Source organism: Ustilaginoidea virens, chromosome 3 (genome assembly GCF_000687475.1).
Source record: "Ustilaginoidea virens chromosome 3, complete sequence".
In the NCBI taxonomy this organism is placed as follows: domain Eukaryota; kingdom Fungi; phylum Ascomycota; class Sordariomycetes; order Hypocreales; family Clavicipitaceae; genus Ustilaginoidea; species Ustilaginoidea virens.
This window is the reverse complement of record NC_057318.1, coordinates 3,424,739-3,441,041: the sequence shown is the minus strand read 5'-3', so window position 1 is coordinate 3,441,041 and position 16,303 is coordinate 3,424,739. Positions and strand designations below refer to the sequence as shown.

The 16,303-nt window shown below is 51.4% G+C and overlaps 3 protein-coding genes across 3 annotated transcripts; 1 reads left to right on the top strand and 2 right to left on the bottom strand.

Moving 5' to 3' along the window:
• Positions 1-1,257: 1,257 nt before the first annotated feature.
• Positions 1,258-4,572, top strand: UV8b_03831 (uncharacterized protein; the record flags this gene model as incomplete). The annotated part of the gene is made up of 6 exons (XM_043141329.1): positions 1,258-1,327; positions 1,414-1,556; positions 1,637-1,804; positions 1,861-2,031; positions 2,109-3,808; positions 3,945-4,572. The coding sequence occupies 6 exons, from the start codon at positions 1,258-1,260 to the stop codon at positions 4,570-4,572; spliced, it is 2,880 nt and encodes a 959-aa protein (XP_042997263.1).
• A 1,556-nt stretch (positions 4,573-6,128) lies between these two features.
• On the bottom strand, positions 6,129-8,191 carry UV8b_03830 (uncharacterized protein; the record flags this gene model as incomplete). Its single annotated transcript, XM_043141328.1, has 3 exons — positions 6,129-7,760; positions 7,822-8,007; positions 8,120-8,191. 3 exons carry the CDS (start codon positions 8,189-8,191, stop codon positions 6,129-6,131), a joined length of 1,890 nt encoding a protein of 629 aa, XP_042997262.1.
• A 5,674-nt stretch (positions 8,192-13,865) lies between these two features.
• Positions 13,866-15,799, bottom strand: UV8b_03829 (uncharacterized protein; the record flags this gene model as incomplete). Its single annotated transcript, XM_043141327.1, has 3 exons — positions 13,866-14,495; positions 14,601-15,019; positions 15,097-15,799. 3 exons carry the CDS (start codon positions 15,797-15,799, stop codon positions 13,866-13,868), a joined length of 1,752 nt encoding a protein of 583 aa, XP_042997261.1.
• Positions 15,800-16,303: the final 504 nt, after the last annotated feature.

The following is a 16,303-nucleotide window of genomic DNA, read 5'->3' as shown; positions in this document are numbered from 1 at the left end:
TTCTTTTCTCTCTTGACCCCTCGTTCTTGAAAGGCTGGATGCAATAAAGCCAAGGTCCCGGGCCGCTCATGTACCCCAACCAAGTTCCAGTCCCAACTTCCAAGCACCTAATGCGAGGGAGACTTGGCACATAACAATCGATAGCGAGAAAAATCAGCTTCTTACCTGAAGGTCAGCCCGGATAATCTTTCGCATTAAAAAAAGCATTCAAAACAGAGGCGGCGTGGGTGACTGTGGGCGGAACCAAGCAACGAAAAGCGACAGAAGCTAGGATTCAAGACGAGGCTGAATCTGGACTTGAAGTTGAGGCGAGAGGCGGGAGAAACGGGCAAGTGCTGCAAAACAATTGATAATCGACCCCACATCAACTTGTGACAGGTCTTTCCGTCACCAGCATCAGTTTCAAGATGGTTTGAGCGAGAATCGACAATGTATCTCATGGTATCCTTTGCACGCTGGAATCCATACATTCAATAAGTCATCACTCAAACTTGGAAGCCAAAATTTGTCACCATCAGTTGCGAATGGAAGTTATAGGTACCTAGGCACCTATTTAGGTAGGTAAGGTACATCCTATGCACGGAGTGCGGGTACAGTATACCTCGGTACCTACCTCCCCCGGTCCCACCTTAGGTTGCTTGTCTGCGGGCTGTGGGCCATAAGTGGGCCTCGAAGGTACAGGTCAGTAGTATTTCGAGCCTTCAGGAATTCATCTTTCGAATAAATACCAACCTTATGTATATGAGATATTAATGAATCTTGCCAACTACTACATGAGTTTAGTCAGCTGAACGAGCAATGAAGTATCGTTGGAAAGGAGGGGGATGCTGGCAAGACCGAAATATGCCGGTGCCTTTACCTTGGTCCAGAGGTACTTAAGGACCTCCATTTCCATGACGTGAAAACATCGTCGAATCAGCAAAAAAAATTTAGGGAGAAAAGTAGAAAATTTCCGGCGACTTCATTCATGATATGCTTTATCAAACACCCTTTCGATGACCCTCTTGCAAAGTTCACGATTGGCACTGGGCCGACCGAGCACTCTTTGCCTCAAGCTCCAGTCTCCTCCTCCTCACCCCCCACTCACATGGAACCCCCTGTCACGCTCCCGTCCCCATGGAAATCCGATAGCTTGTGCAAACACCAAAAAAAAAAAAGAAGAAAAAAGACAGCCACCTGCTGCAGTTCGCAGGCAGCATTATCCTCAACTCTCCAACAATCCAACCAGAGTGAAGCTCTCACCGACGAGGTCTTACCATGGCGGCCGATATTGGTCAAATTTCCCAGCTGCTGAATGCCACCCTTGATCCTGCTCAACACCGCAAAGGCACGTCAAGGCACCATCGCTGGGCCATCTCTTACTGCCCCGCTCCTCGTCCATATCCTCGATGGCTAACCACCGCGATTCTGCAGCCGAAAACGCACTGAAGCAAGAGGCCACGAAGCCCCAATACTCGCTCGCGCTGTTGAATATTGTCAACTCTGATTCTCTTCCCCCCAACACACGATTAGCTGCGTCTCTCGCCTTCAAGAACTTCATCCGCTCCAACTATGTCGTGCGTCTCGCTTTCATCCCTACCACTCGTCGTCCATTGGTCCCTAACGCCGGTGGTTTTTTTTTTTTCTTCCTCCATAGGATGAGGAAGGAAACTACAAAGTAACGCAGGACGAGGTCCAAATCATAAAAGAACGACTTATTGGGTTGATGATATCCAGTCCGCCCAATGTCCAGAAGCAGCTCGGTGAGGCAATCAGCGTCATCGCTGACTCTGACTTCTGGAGGCGGTGGGACACACTTACCCAGGTAAATCCGCTCCCAGTTGCTGAAGTTTTCTCTAGCATTAACCATGGAGTCCGCAGGAACTTGTCAGTCGATTCTCTGCAACCGATCCCAAGATCAACGTCGGGGTTCTCGAAGTCGCCCACTCCATTTTCAACAGATGGCGCCCCCTCAACAGATCGGACGAATTGTACATTGAAATCAACCACGTCGTAAACACGTTTGGGCAACCTTTTATTCAGTTGCTAGCTGTAGGTGAACTGAGATAAGAAGAAGAAGAAGAAGAAGAGAGCACAAACGGCCAGTTGCTGACCAAGATTATTTCCAGACAACAGACAGAAAGATCGACGAACACGGCAATAACAAAGAGACTCTAAAGAGATGGTTCGAAACCTTGGATCTGCAAATCAAGATTCTGCATGATATGTCATCCCATGACTTGAATCCCATCTTTGAAGACCACCTCCCAGAAATCTCCGGGCTTCTCCACAAATACCTCACGTATTCCAACCCCCAACTGGAAACGGGCGATGATGATGAGGCCAGCATTGTCGATACTGTCAAGGCTGGCATCTGCGAAGTCTTGGAGCTCTACACCATCAAGTATGATGAAGACTTTTCAAAGTTTGTTCAGCCTTTCATCACCAGTGCCTGGAATTTGTTGACCACCGTCGGAACCGAAACCAAGTATGACAACCTGGTGAGCAAGACGTTGCACTTTTTAACCGCCGTAGCCTCCGTAGCCGAGCACGCTGCTATGTTTAACGATGAGAACGTCTTGTCCCAGATTGTCGAAAAGGTTATATTACCAAACGTTGCTCTTCGCGAATCAGACATTGAAATGTTTGAAGACGAGCCTATTGAGTTCATTCGGCGAGACCTGGAAGGCTCAGACACAGACTCGAGGCGACGATCGTCCACCGACTTTTTACGGAAGTTGCAGGAAAGGTTTGAAACCCCAGTCACTACTGCCGTCTCCAAGTACATCACCCATTACCTCAACCAGGGCAAGACAGATTGGAAAGCCAAGGACACGGCGGTCTACCTGTTTCTGTCAATCGCGGCCAAGGGAGCAGTGACTGCAGCTCAAGGTGTCAAGACAGTCAACCCGTTGGTGAATGTGGTCGAGTTCTTCGAACAGCACATTGCGTCAGACCTTGTTGCTACCGAAGGCGTCGAGCCCATCTCCAAAGTTGACGCCATCAAATACCTCTACACGTTCCGAAGTCAACTGTCAAAAGAGCAATGGAGAGTGGCTCTGGCTCCTCTGATCCAGAACCTAAACTCATCCAACTATGTCGTGTACACATATGCCGCCGTTGCTGTGGAACGTGTGTTGTTCTTGACAGATGATGCCGGAAGCCAGATGTTCCCACGAGCCGATATTGAGCCTTTCGCCAAGGATCTGCTCAACCACTTATTCAAGCTCATTGAGCGCGAGACGAATGCCGCGAAGCTTCAAGAGAATGAGTTTTTGATGCGATGTGTGATGCGAATCCTCATAGTCATCAAGGATGGCGCTTCCCCCATGTTGGACAGCGTCTTGACGCATCTGATCCTAATTACAAACGTTATGAAGCATAATCCAAGCAACCCCAAGTTTTACTACTATCACTTCGAAGCAATGGGCGCTTTAGTTCGATATTGTTCCGCTAACAATGCCGCTGTTTTCAACCAGAAGCTGTGGGAACCATTTAACCAAATCCTGGCCGAAGAGGTCACCGAGTTCATTCCTTACGTCTTTCAGATCCTGGCTCAACTCATTGAGTCAAGCCCCGCAGACAGCATTTCAGAAAATTTCAAGTCTCTTCTCGGTCCTCTACTCGCCGCGCCCCTGTGGGAAACTCGTGGCAACGTCCCCGCCTGCGTGCGGCTACTGTCGGCCGTTATCCCAAAGACATCGGAGCTAATCCTTCAAGGCAACCAGCTGGAGGCCGTCCTCGGTATATTCCAGAAGTTGCTTGGATTCAAGAAATCCGAGACCCAGGCGTTTGACATACTTGACGCCATTATCAGCTCGTTTGAACCGTAAGTCGATTCATGTGCCTGAGCTACGAACTTTTTTTTTTTTTTTTTTTCACCCTTGGTTCTTTCTTTTGCTGTGATTTCCGCGCCACTCAAGGGCCAAAAATAGTTTTGCAAAAACCAATTAACCACTCTACAGCTCGGCCATGGGCCAATACTTTGGAACCATCCTGCAGCTACTATACACCAAACTGCAAGGCTCGCCTGCAGATTCGTTCAAGCTTCGGTTCGCTCGGTTCTACCACCTGGTCAGTGCCAGGCTGGAAGCTGGATATGGCGCCGACTACTTCATCAACCAATCCGACCAGGTGGATGGCCGCGCTTTTGCTCAAGTATACCCGCCGTTCGTGCTCGCCGAGACGGAAAAACTTGCCAAGCCAGTCGACCGCAAAACAGCCGTTGTGTCTTTGACCAAGACTGTATGCGACTCGCAAGTCTTTGCCCAGAAGTTCATGAAGGGCTGGGCCAACAGCTGCCGCATTCTGCTATCCCTTCTAGCCAACCCCCCCGCCGTTGTGGCGGGGGCAGGAGACGAGCTCATATCCGAGGCATCCGTTGACGATATCGGATTCGGAATGACGTACACCGCTCTTAACACGTGCAAACCTCTGGCGCGGGACGACTTTCCCGATATCCAAAACGTGTCTACGTGGGTGAAGGACTACATGGCTGCAGCCAACCAGCGACACAGCGGAGCTATCCAGGGCTTCATCACCCAGCGTCTTCCGCCTGAGCAACAGCAAGCCATTGCACAATATATCCGTTAAACGAGGGCTTCTGCAAGGAAACCGACTCGTTTGACTTTTTTTTTCTCCTTTTTTTTTTAAATCCCATGCTGAAAAAAATGAAAAAAAAAAAAAAAAAAAAAAGGGCGTAAAGAAAGGCTGGGTCCAATTCGACGCGACGCACCAGCAAAGAACAGTGTAAAACGCTTCTGTGGTTCTGGCATTCTGGACATGGGGATACAGTGAGGATGAAACGAAACAGGCTAAATTATACAAAAGTCAACATCATGTGTGAGATTGATTGGTTGAGCAACTGGTTCACGGAACAGCCAGAACAAACGTTTCGCTCGGCTCGGAGGAAAGTCACCAGGGCCGTACCGTGCACACACAAGATTGGCCGATGAGCATGATGCCTCTTTAGACGTCGTCAAATACCAAAGTAGGAAACAGTTTTTCTTTTTGACGGCTCTCATGAGAACAAGCGAGGCCCCATTTCGGGAAGATGAGAGTCATTCTGTCGTGTTTGCTTCCGTCCAATCTATCTGTACGTATGTCTACATGTACATCTCTGAAGCTTTGCCAGCCTGTTTCGGCACGGGAGTGCAGCGGGCGGACCCAGCGCTGCAATTCAAGCGATTCAAGCAATTTTGGCATCCAAGCAAAAATGCAAACCCTGGTCCAGTTGCCTGCTACATACAGCCTTTTTATTTTGTAAGCGGTAAGCACCACCGTATATCACTAAATATGACAGGACAACGCTACAATGCCAGTTTCCGCTCAAGGGTCGAAATTTGTTCCTTTGCTTTCCAGCCATTTCCACAGCCGCCGTTTTTGAGGTATACACGTTGAGATTGGGTAAAACAAATGGAATGCAAGAAAAGATATTATAAAGCATGGTATTATTTTTTTTTCGTGTAAAAACGTTCGTCGTCAATCATCATTCATCGTCATCATCTGCCGGTCTTATGCAGCCCCAAATCTGCAGTGCCTCCGCCCCTGTGTATCCCATCGCGGGGATCGTGCTGCAAAAAAAAAAAAAAAAAAAAAAAAAAAAAAAGTGCTGAGGGAGGATGAAGGTGAGAAGGGATCTTGATCATCAAGACGACTTTCTCCACAGAAAAGGGTGGTTCCGGGTCATGTGGAATGAATAGGTACCTAGTTGACCATTTCGGGCGCCGAAAGAGCCCCCATCTTCCCATGCTGCCAAGTAAATCTTGCCATAGGTTTTTTCCCGGAGACGGGCCGAGGTCGGACTCAGTAGGAATTTCAACAATCTCCAAAATGCTGTCATTGAAAAGAGCAAGTCATTGTGTCGTGGTATCGAAATCTGATTGATCGGAACAAGTCGATGTAATTTCCTCCGTTAAAGGGAGATGAACCCAAAAATCGAGATAATATGCGACTGAGAAAGAGAAAGAGATCGCCACGCCTTCCAAATATTTAAAGTGGTTCGATTTGACAAAAAAAAAAAAAAGGCCGGGAAGAAGGCTGCAAGTAAAAGACGACGTTTTGATTTTTGCGTCATGGACAGCCGCTGACCAAAGCGAGCGACTCGTCAAGCCAGCGCGACATGGGCGTCCCAGATTCGGCTTCATCGTTCACTTCATAAAAGTAAACGCTCCCTCTGGGCGTACCATACTGACGCTGCCTCTCCAGCCGCAACGCCTGTCCTGGTCATACCTGTCCCTGGGTCGCGGGGAAGCGCCACTGCCGCGGAGACCAAGATTCGTCCGTGGAGCAGACGAGCAGTTCTGGGTGTCGGCTTCGTCGCTGCTCACATGACTGCTCGCTCCACTCGTGTTGGTCTGGCCTAGCAATAAGCTGCTGGTGCTAGACAGCCTCTTGGTGAATTCCGTGAAGCTCGACCTCTTCGAACTCGAGTTGGAGCAGAGTTTTTCTGTACTTCGGGTCGAACGACCGTGGTCTTCCTCCCGGGGCGATGGAAGTAAAGTCAAAGTAGTTGTGGCTGTGGGAATCATGTGAGATGCAGTCTGTCCTGGTGAGGCATTTGGACCGCTCTTGGCATAAGCGGTATGTGGGCGTGAAGCTAACACCGGCGCTGGCGCTGGCGCTGAAGCAATGCCTGCGTGGAAGCTGAGATGGGTTCTTGACATTGGCGGACGCTGTTCATGACGTTCAGCTATGTACGCCAGTGCTCGTTGGGTAGATGGCGACATGGGTGTTGCACTAAGCTCCTCATTCCGGAACAGATTCGGAGGGAATGCATCACTATCCGACTCGGATTCATCCAAGTCTTTGCCGTCCTCGTTCCGGTCCTCTATTGTCTTGCCGTCGTGGTCGACAGCGACCCGGGTCCCTGTCTGCCGGATTCGGTGAATGGTCTCTCGTCTGCGTCTTCTTTCCTCGGTATCACGCATCAGAGCATCAAATCGCGCGATAGAACTGAGATTTTCTTCGCCGGGTACCAAGGACCTGGCCCCAGGAATTTGTCCGAGTTGGAAGGCCCGGTCCAAGATTGACTCTCCAGGGGCAGGGGGTGATGCGACATCTAGTATAGATCGTTGCTGCGATTGTGAGCTTATGCTATTCCTGCCCCGTATCGGAGAAGTCATCGCGGAGAAGCGACGCTGAGTTGCCGCCCATCCCTCGATGAACTGGCCTTGATACTCTCCGTTTGGACTCGACGCTACTATGTCGCCTGGCATAATGGTGGTATAATGCTGTTCCGGAATAGGGTACGACCCGTTTTGAGTCAGATGAGTGTGGCTGGAGGGAGACGAAAGGTCGCTTCGTTTCGATCGCAGACTAGGGGACTCGGAACTAAAGGTGAAGGAACGGTCCCAGGGGCCTGTGGAATACGTAGCGGTAGAGCTCTTATGCTGAAGGCCACGGCTGCTGCTGCTGGGACGAGGATGGGACTCAGAAATCTCATTGGGCCGTGTTTGAAAAGGCGACGTAAACATGGGTGACATGGGGTTTCCGATAGCGATTGCGGAGGCCTTCCTTGTGTTGATGACGCGCGACCATTCCTCAAGACTGATATGGTCATCATCATGAGGCGGAGTGCGAAACAACAGTATAGTCGCGCTAGAATCTTTATTCGTTGAAATGAAGCCCGTTGCTCGACTGGACCGGCGTTTCCGCTGAGTATCGGAAATGGTGATGACAAGTGTTGGTAGCACGGGAGCCTGTTTACGGTGCGAAACTGATTGGACTTCACAGTCGGAAATATCGCCAAGCCGCCATTTCTGCATCGGCTCCGAATCCTCCTGTGAGCGACATTAGCTAATCCATGGCTTCATGCAGCATATTCGAAGGCAATTTACCTACTTTCGACTTGTAGACAGATAGGTAGAGCTCATCCGTCGCAGTTTTCGTGAGAGGCTTTGGCAGGACACTGTTCCCGCGAGGCCTCTGACAGAAGCCGGAGCTTCCTTGCCAGCTTTTGCCGGATGCTGCGCAAGGACCAACGACAATATACCGTGTCTGGAGCAAGTCAATGTCGTGATAATTCCACTTGGTGATTCGTAAAGTAAGGAAAGGGACCCCATGACGCCTAGTCTACCTCAAAACCTCCGCGCAACATGATCAGATGGGGGGGGGAGGGAAGCATAGGGATGGCACTCACCTTCCACGATTGCCTGCCTAAAATTTGGCTCCGATCCGGAGGAACCTGGAGATAGCCATCCAGGCTATCCATGGCTGGCGACGAGAATTCGTAGGCCGGAATGATGAAGACAGGCCACCAGCAAGATTAGCCGGCGTTATAGTCGCATTCTGATTTGGAAAAGCCGCACGGGAGTCTCAACAGATGATGTCCGGGGCCTTTTGGGTTCCGCTTGTGGCAAGGCGACAGCTGCCTTTTTTACTTGTGGACCTTTTATCTCCCCTCCTCTACAGGTAAGGGACGTCGAAAGGGATGGAGAAACTTGGACCTATGAAGCTGTTGCAACAAACGGGGTGAAGGCGTAAGAGCTGGGAGTTTTGACAAAAGTTGGCGATGCCAAGGTCAGTAGCGCACTTCTGGGGAACAAGCAAGACAGACAGACAACAGGACGGATAAAGGCGAGAGCAAAAACAACGGTGAAGATTGGCGTAAAAGAGAGTTACGGAGACAGGTGGGCAGATATGCCGCTATGATGGGGTCCCGATTTTTTTTTTTCGATGGTGTTGAAACTAGTTCCGTCCTTCAGGCCAAGGACGATCTCGCCGCATTGGGTCTCCCGACCTGTGGGAAATGAGGCGCGACAGGGGCGGGCGAGGCAAATGACTGCACGACGAGGGCAAGGCGGCAGGGAGTTGTCTAAGATTCGAATCCAGAGTCCAGAGTCCAGAGTCCAGAGTCCAGAGTCCGGGCAGTGACAGAAGCCATTCCAGGACGCAGCAAGGCAATCAACCTGCCACAACAAATCAGTCAATCCATCCATCCATCCATCCATCCATACGTCAAGATGCCAGCCGGCGAGCGAGCTTGAGCAAAGGACTGTGCTCTCTGCTGTCCAGCTGCCCAGCTGTCTGTCCAGCTGTCCGTCCAGCTGCCCGTCCAGCTGCAGCAGGGCCGTGCTGGACCCAAACTTTTAGCGGGAATAAGAGAGTGGGGCAGCCTCAATGGCAGCTTGTGCAAATGCGGGCGGATTGATGCGCCCCTGTCCTCAAAACCCTCCTCGGCGCCCGGATCCTGGGTCTGGGTGTTCATCATCCAGAAGCGCCCCCAATCCGTGATTAAACGCAACATGTCGCGTTTCCAGGGCGTTTCCATGCGGCAGCGAAAGCACCGGACAGCATTGACAGCAGGTGACAGGTAGGTCGGGTTTTGCCGGAGACTTGGGGCGGCGGCGCATGGTTCGCTTGAAGAAATTGGCATGTATCCAGGCTGAAACAAGACAGGATGCAACTGTATGTATGCGAACATTTTTGTGGCAAGCAGGTGCGCGTTCGTTGGAGAAGGTGCCCCCCCCCCCCCCCCCCATGATGCGTTCAATATTGCACGTGCCCTCAACAGATTTTTTCTGGTCAGGATGCAAGGGGCCTATCATCATGCGAAATGACAGCATGCAACCGTTACCAGGTAGGTACTCCGTACATAACCCAGGTGTTATCTCTTTGGGTGCGCCAAGACTTGGCGGGATTTCTTTCGTCTGGTCGGTGTTGAATTCTAATAGATGGGTTTGGCAGGCACGGAGCAGTGTGCCAACTCGGGGATGACGCAACTTTTTTCTTTCTTTTTCTTCATTTTCTTCTTCTTTGCCTTCCTTTTTTTTTTCTTTTTTCTAAAAAAGGGAATATGTTTATTTATATCCGTAGAGAAGCAGCACAACATTGCGGATCCACCCCGACATGTTTCCCCCCTTCAATGGCTGCCAGACCAGATTGACTCTTTAAGCTTGCCTCGCTTCCATGACATTTTCCCCGTTCCACTTCCCACCAAAGACAGCTAGGTAGGAGAATGACACCGAGCAAGAGACGGCGACTGGTCCGCCTCGAGCGGGGAGAGGGGCTGTGTTCAACGCTGCCGTTGTCTGCGATGCAGGACAGATATACGGAGTACAGAACTTCAATATTGCCTCGCGGGCTTTTCTAGAACCCGAGCCCGTCCCCGTCTTGCACAACGACGGCCAGTTCCAGCGACCCTCAGCTATAATACATAATATGTAATCCAGGAGGCTGGCCTGTAACGAACACTTAGGACCTAGGACCTATGTTAATTGGCCAGCGAACATCTGATACAGCCATGACCTACATGCGAGCAAGAAATCTGGCTTCTGAGAGGCGCCACGTGGTGCAGGAGAGTGTCTCAATGCAATGCAGCAGCTATCCAAGGATGCCCAAGCGGTTTTCGATCCGACCAAATGCATTCAACATGATCGAGTCCGTCAATAGGGTCAATACTGTAAGGTCAATAAGGTCAATAGGGGCTCGCCATGACACGCTAGCTGCCCAGGTCTTTGATGATTTCATTTCATCAGTGTATTTGCTTAACTGTTGCACTTCGTTGGCCTTGCCGCAACAATTCATTTGGGGTCCATTCGCTACATAGCCCAGGCATGTCCGGTTTAGGTATCCCGTGCTACATGAACAGAGAGAGAGCTGTGGAGAAGTCAAGTGGTTTGTGCACTTGGTGATATCGGAGAAGCTCGGGCCGGAAAGTTCCCTGCTTTTTATAATATCAGCATGGGAATGTCCGCCTCGTCGGGTCCGTTGGCTCCATCGCCTGGGACCCTGGGCCCTGGGGCATGCGAAAAATCGCCCGTCTCCCTTGCTTACTAGCTCATCCTTGAAGTCCGCCTACGTATGGAGTAGTCCGTAGTGCGTGCTTCTTCCCTGGGGGTTCGGGGCTAAATATATCTCCAAGACGTGATAGGCACGCAATTGCGCGTGTCGTCCGAGCACGGGGAGTACGATCTTTTATATTTTCTCCTTTTCTTTTTTTTGGGCGCCCGCAACAGTAGCAATCGAGATGAAAGCCGGCAGCAGAGAAGCGGGGGTGCCTGCCTCATCTTCAGGTACAATAGTACGCAATGGCATCGTGTCCCATCATCACATGGTTCTTTCCCCCCCCAATTAGCATGAATCCTCAGCTTGCGAGACGGGGTCCGGCGAGGTGATGCAGCGTAGGCGTCTATATGACGTAGTTACTCGGTACAGGAGTAGTTCTGGACGATTGGTTGATATGCAAGGCTCAAGCAGCGGCCTAGCGCCGTACCTACTCCATGTCAACCCGGAGCGATGAGCAGGCACAGACAGGCGGTGCTGGGTAGCCTGTCCCTGCCCTTGCAGTTACGGCGTCGGTAGCAGGCCAGGAAGATTACTAACAAAACCAGGAGGTTGGATGAAACGAAACGAAGCCGACGTAAGAGCCGAACCGGTTTCCAACCGAGCAAGCACGATCTGACGGTGCCTTTTCCCGGCTGAGCGGTCCGGCAAGCATCCACCTTCTTTTCTTTCTTCTTTTCCCACGACTTCATCTGTCAATGCTTCTATGCGGACCGTGGTCCAAGGTTGGTATGCCGAGGTTGCGGGTTGCCTGCCACTGTCGCCGTTTCTCTTGTCTCGATTCCTGGTTCATGGATTCGTGGGTTCGTGGGTTGAGTGACCTGATCCTCCCGGCGCCGCGGTGGCAGATTAAGGCTTGGTTCGAGAGCTGGAAACCAGACGAAACAGGTATTGATGGCTTGTTGGCTTCAAATGCGGGTGCCTGGTGACTTTGTCCGGGACCACCCGGACGAGTAGCCCCCGAGGGCACGGCGGCCGGCCATCCCTTTGACCGTGTTAGGTGTAGCTTTTGTAACGGATCAGGCTTGGAGCCAATAGAAAGCCGAAGATTAAAAGGGTAACCTCTGCAGACTAAGAAATAGTATATTGGTATAGGCGCCGGCAATTTCCGGACTTACAAAGAGCTGCATGGGGCACATGGCTATTCCCGCTAATTTGGCCTAGGGGCTAACTTTGTAAGGCAGACGAAAAACGCGTCATCTATAGTATCAACGCTTATGAATTCACTTATTAGCTCCAATAGATATGTCGGAATTCCTAGTATGAGGATTTTGGTGATGAAAGGTTTGGCGGCTGGGCTGGTTGCCGAGGAGGTACCTAGGTGCTCGGCAAAAAGTGGGTCCGACACGGAAGCTACACCTTACCACACACAGCCAATGGAAACAACGTCGGACGTACTTCTCTTTTCGGGTACCTACCCGGCACCTCCCAGGTACCTCCCGAGGCACATGTGAGCGCAAGATCATATGGGCAAAACAACCCGCCCTGAAACACTAATGGCTCTGCAACACCAAAAGTCTAGTCTAGTCCAGTCTTGACAGAATCATCGCCAAAGGCCCACCAACCCCTCCCCCCCACCCCTTTCCTCCCTCCATGCGATCGTATCATTCCCCGACCCCGACGGCCAGGATATAAAACTTTGCTGCTGCCGGGCCCTCTACGCAGCCTCTCACCATGATCTCGATTGGCGGCACGTCGTGAACGATTCCGTCGCATACGCGTCGTCGTCTGGGCTGCCCGCGGCGGGCTCTGCCACATCGACTGTGGCATCGGGCCTGCATATACAGATGCAGATGCAGATGCAGATGCCCTCGAAAACCTCGCGCTGGCCTCCTTCTTGCCCTGGCGACCGGGACCATCCATGCTGTACGGAGTATTGCCTCCCCCAGATTGACCAACGGCAAATGGCCCCGGTCATGCTTGTCTCGAACCCAGGAATCTTGAGATCCCGCCGCTGTCCCCGTCACGCATGGCTGTATACTTGTCAGTGGAAGGAAGCACACCTGTTTGGTTGCTCGATGCCGTCTCATGTCGGCAAACTGCCAACTAAGGCGTGCCGTTTGTTTGCTTTGGCTTGTTTTTGTCTCGTTGTTGTTGTTGTTGTTGTTTTTTTTTTTTTTTTTGTCGTCGTCAGGTGGCTGTCATGGGCATCTGGCTGCACTCATCCTCTCCGTCATTGATTCGCTCCGCTCAGACCTCACGGGAATGGGCTTGTCAAAGGGCTCAACTCAACCAACAAGTAGAGACGCCGTCTGCAGGTACCCTGGGCAGCGAGCAGCAGCCACAGTCCTAGACTATCCATGAGCCACCCTTCACCCATGCAGATTGGAGCTTTGTGCTTGTGCTTTGCTATAAAGATGGGGTTTTTTTCCTTTTTTGGCTTTCTATCCCTTATTTCTTTTTCCTCTTCAGAACGCTCCCAGACCCCAAAAGTGGAATGAGCCGGTAGACGCGGGGGGAAGAAGAAAAGAAAAGAGAGACAGAAGCTTTAGTTGAAACGGTTCAAACTACAAGGAGAGAAACTTGCCAAATCGCTTGCCTTTGGGCACCGAGCCATGGTGTAAAAAGAAAAAGAAAAAAAGAAGAAGAAGAAGGGGAAAATTACATTTGACTCCTCCAGTTTCTTGCCCTTCTCCACGGCATCTTCCATTTGAGCCAAACTTGATACAAAGCAGCAGATGAAAAGGTTCAAACCATTATAAGACAAGAAAAGCCCCTTCAACCTCCCGAACCCCATGCCCATGTATTCTATTCGTCAGTTGTGTGCAAAGTCTAGACCAAGAAGCGTGGAAACAACAACACGTAATGAAGCAGTAGAACCGGTTTGTCTCAAGGACCTCGATATCAAGCTGATTTGGCAATAAGACATGTACTATTGATTGATTCGACAGAGGCCCTTTACGCAACATCTGACAAGGCTCGCCATCCGTTTGATGTCCTCGGAACTCTCGACCTGAGCTCGAAGCCTTTGGCGCGACTTGACCAGCTGTTTTTTTTTTTTTTTTTGCAGACATTTGGGTTAGCTCGACAAGGTTCAAACACAAAAGGAAAAAAAAAAAAAAAAAAACTCCATTCATTGCAGTACGATGCGTCGGTTCCACTTACATCTTGATAGAACCCTCGTCACTACACGACGCAAGCATACACGGATCTGCTGGGTTCCATGCCGCACCGTTGCATCTCTTAATATGACCCGGCAACCTTTCCACGGCAGCCCCTATGTTTTTATGCCAAATGAACACGTATCCGTCTTCGCTGCCGCTAACCACAAAACTCTCATTCGCACCTCCGAATATAGATCGGATGATGCATTCGTCAATCTTGTGCCCCAGATATTTCTGCACGGTGCTCCGCGTCTCCAGGTCAATGAGTTGTGCTTCACTATCCTTCTTGTTGACTAGCAGCTGCCGAGAGTCCTGGCTGATGGCTAGCGATGTAGGCGCCGTAAGCAGATTCAACTCATATTCAAGGTCCCGCGTCATCATGTTGTACACGTATATAGTCTTGACGTTATCGGCTGCAACCAACCATCTCCCATCGGGTGAGCCGCATAGCACTTGAACGCGGTGCTCCTTGTTCCACTGCAGCAGCTCTTCGCTTTGGATATCAAAGGTGCATATGCTTCGCTTAGTATCCAACGTGCCCAATATGAAGGAATCGCCCTCACCGACCCATACGCAACCACTAATCGGCTCATCGAATCTCTTGAGTTTCTTGAGCAACGATCCCGTCTAAAGCACAGAAAACTCGTTAGCTCGTGTGTGTGTGTTTTGGTACGTCAGTTGGGCTGTCAAGTGAAAGGAAAGACTCTCCCGAGGTAAGCACTTCCTTCGTACCTTGGCATCCCATAACCGTGCATGGTTATCAAGCGAGCAGGTGACAATCATGGAGTCATCTGGACTCCACGAAACGCTTGCCACGCCGGACGCATGCTCTTTTTGCACTTGAATCGCGAGATTAGTCACGACTGAAAAGGTCGTTGTCTCCCAGATCAAAACATTGTCGTCTGAACCGCAAGCCGCGAGCCTGGACCCGTCATGAGAAAACTGCACTTGCCAGACTTCTCCCTTGGGTTCATGCAGCTCCAGTACTACTTCTGTTGGAAAGTTCCGTCTGTCACATAAGTGGTCCGAGTACAATGACGGTGATGAGGCAGCTGTGTGGTAGAGGCAGGTGTTGATCTGGCTCTGCTTCACTTGCTCGAGAAGGATAGCCAGGCGATTTTCCGGCAACATGACAGACGGTGAAATGCACCCTGCGAGACACGGGATTAGATTGCCAAATCAGGCATTGCCAAGGGGCTTCGCGTGCAGGCAGGCTAGTCAAACATACTTGAGAGTTCTGAGAGTAGCTTCTTGCGAGAGTCGCCCTTTGCGCCATCCCAGTTTGCCTTTGTCATCAGGTCGTTTGTTGATAGGCACATCAAAAGACTCGAAAGGAAATGCAGCTTGCTCGTGTCATGGTGTAGCGGTGTCAGCTCGGTACGCAAGACGTGAAGCGCCCGGGTTGTGTCTTTTTTTTCCAGTAACTCGAGGAATTTCTGCTGCCGCATGCGAAATCTCATCACGTCCCGGTCCGAGCCTGGTGCTAGTACGAGCCCGTTGCCTTCACCACCATTTCCGTTGCCTTGCCCTGAAACAATAGCTCCCGTCAGCAGGTTTTCAGCTTCGGGCCATGATCCATCAAGTATGGCGGAGCGGAACGCCGCTACGGTAGGGCTTTCCAATTTATATCCGCTGTCCCGACTGACGCTTTCGGCCGCCGCCTGATAACCCATGTCGGACAGCGCTTGAATGAGGATCCGCGTCACTTCCTCTCTATTGTGGCCGAAGTACGTTGTTGATCGCGGCGTCGGCACGGGAGTCTTTTCTCCGTTGGACGAACCATTTGCGGCCAGAGGAGCGGCTTTGTGTGTACCGTTGGTGACTCCGGCTGCGATGGCCGGTCGTTGCAAAGCTGCACCTCCAGTTGACCCATTGGAGCGAGCTATCGCACTCCCGTTGGACAGCGTAACGGACCCAGTATCAGATGCCATGGCTGGGCTGTCACGTCGTCGTCGTTTCGAAAGGCGTGGGCCACTAGAGGAAGGGGAAGCAGAGGAATCTGCGCCAGCAAGACCTTGGCCGGGAGAGGCCGAACCGGAGCTTTCTTGCGGCGGAGAGGAGCCAGACGGCCGTCTTCGCCTGCCGAGCACCTGGGACACCTGGCCGGAGGAACGAGCCGGTCTTGGATTGAAAGATTCTATATTCACAGTCGAAGCCGAAGCTGGTTCAGAGGGCGGGTTTGGATCAGAGTGGTGAAGCGGCGGGGGATTGGGTGCTGAGAGGACGGTGCTGGTAGGATTTTCGAGGGGCTGCGGAGTGGATGGGTCGTCGGAGGCGGAAATGGGGTGAAGGGAACGAGTGTCGGAGATTTGGTCCACGTCGACCGTTCCGCGGGCGAGCCGCGGTGGGAGTTGCAGTCGAGCTTATGTGACCTGGGTCGTAACCAGTCGAGGCGTCATTCGAGGAGAAATTTGGGGGTCAAGGACCGTGATGAC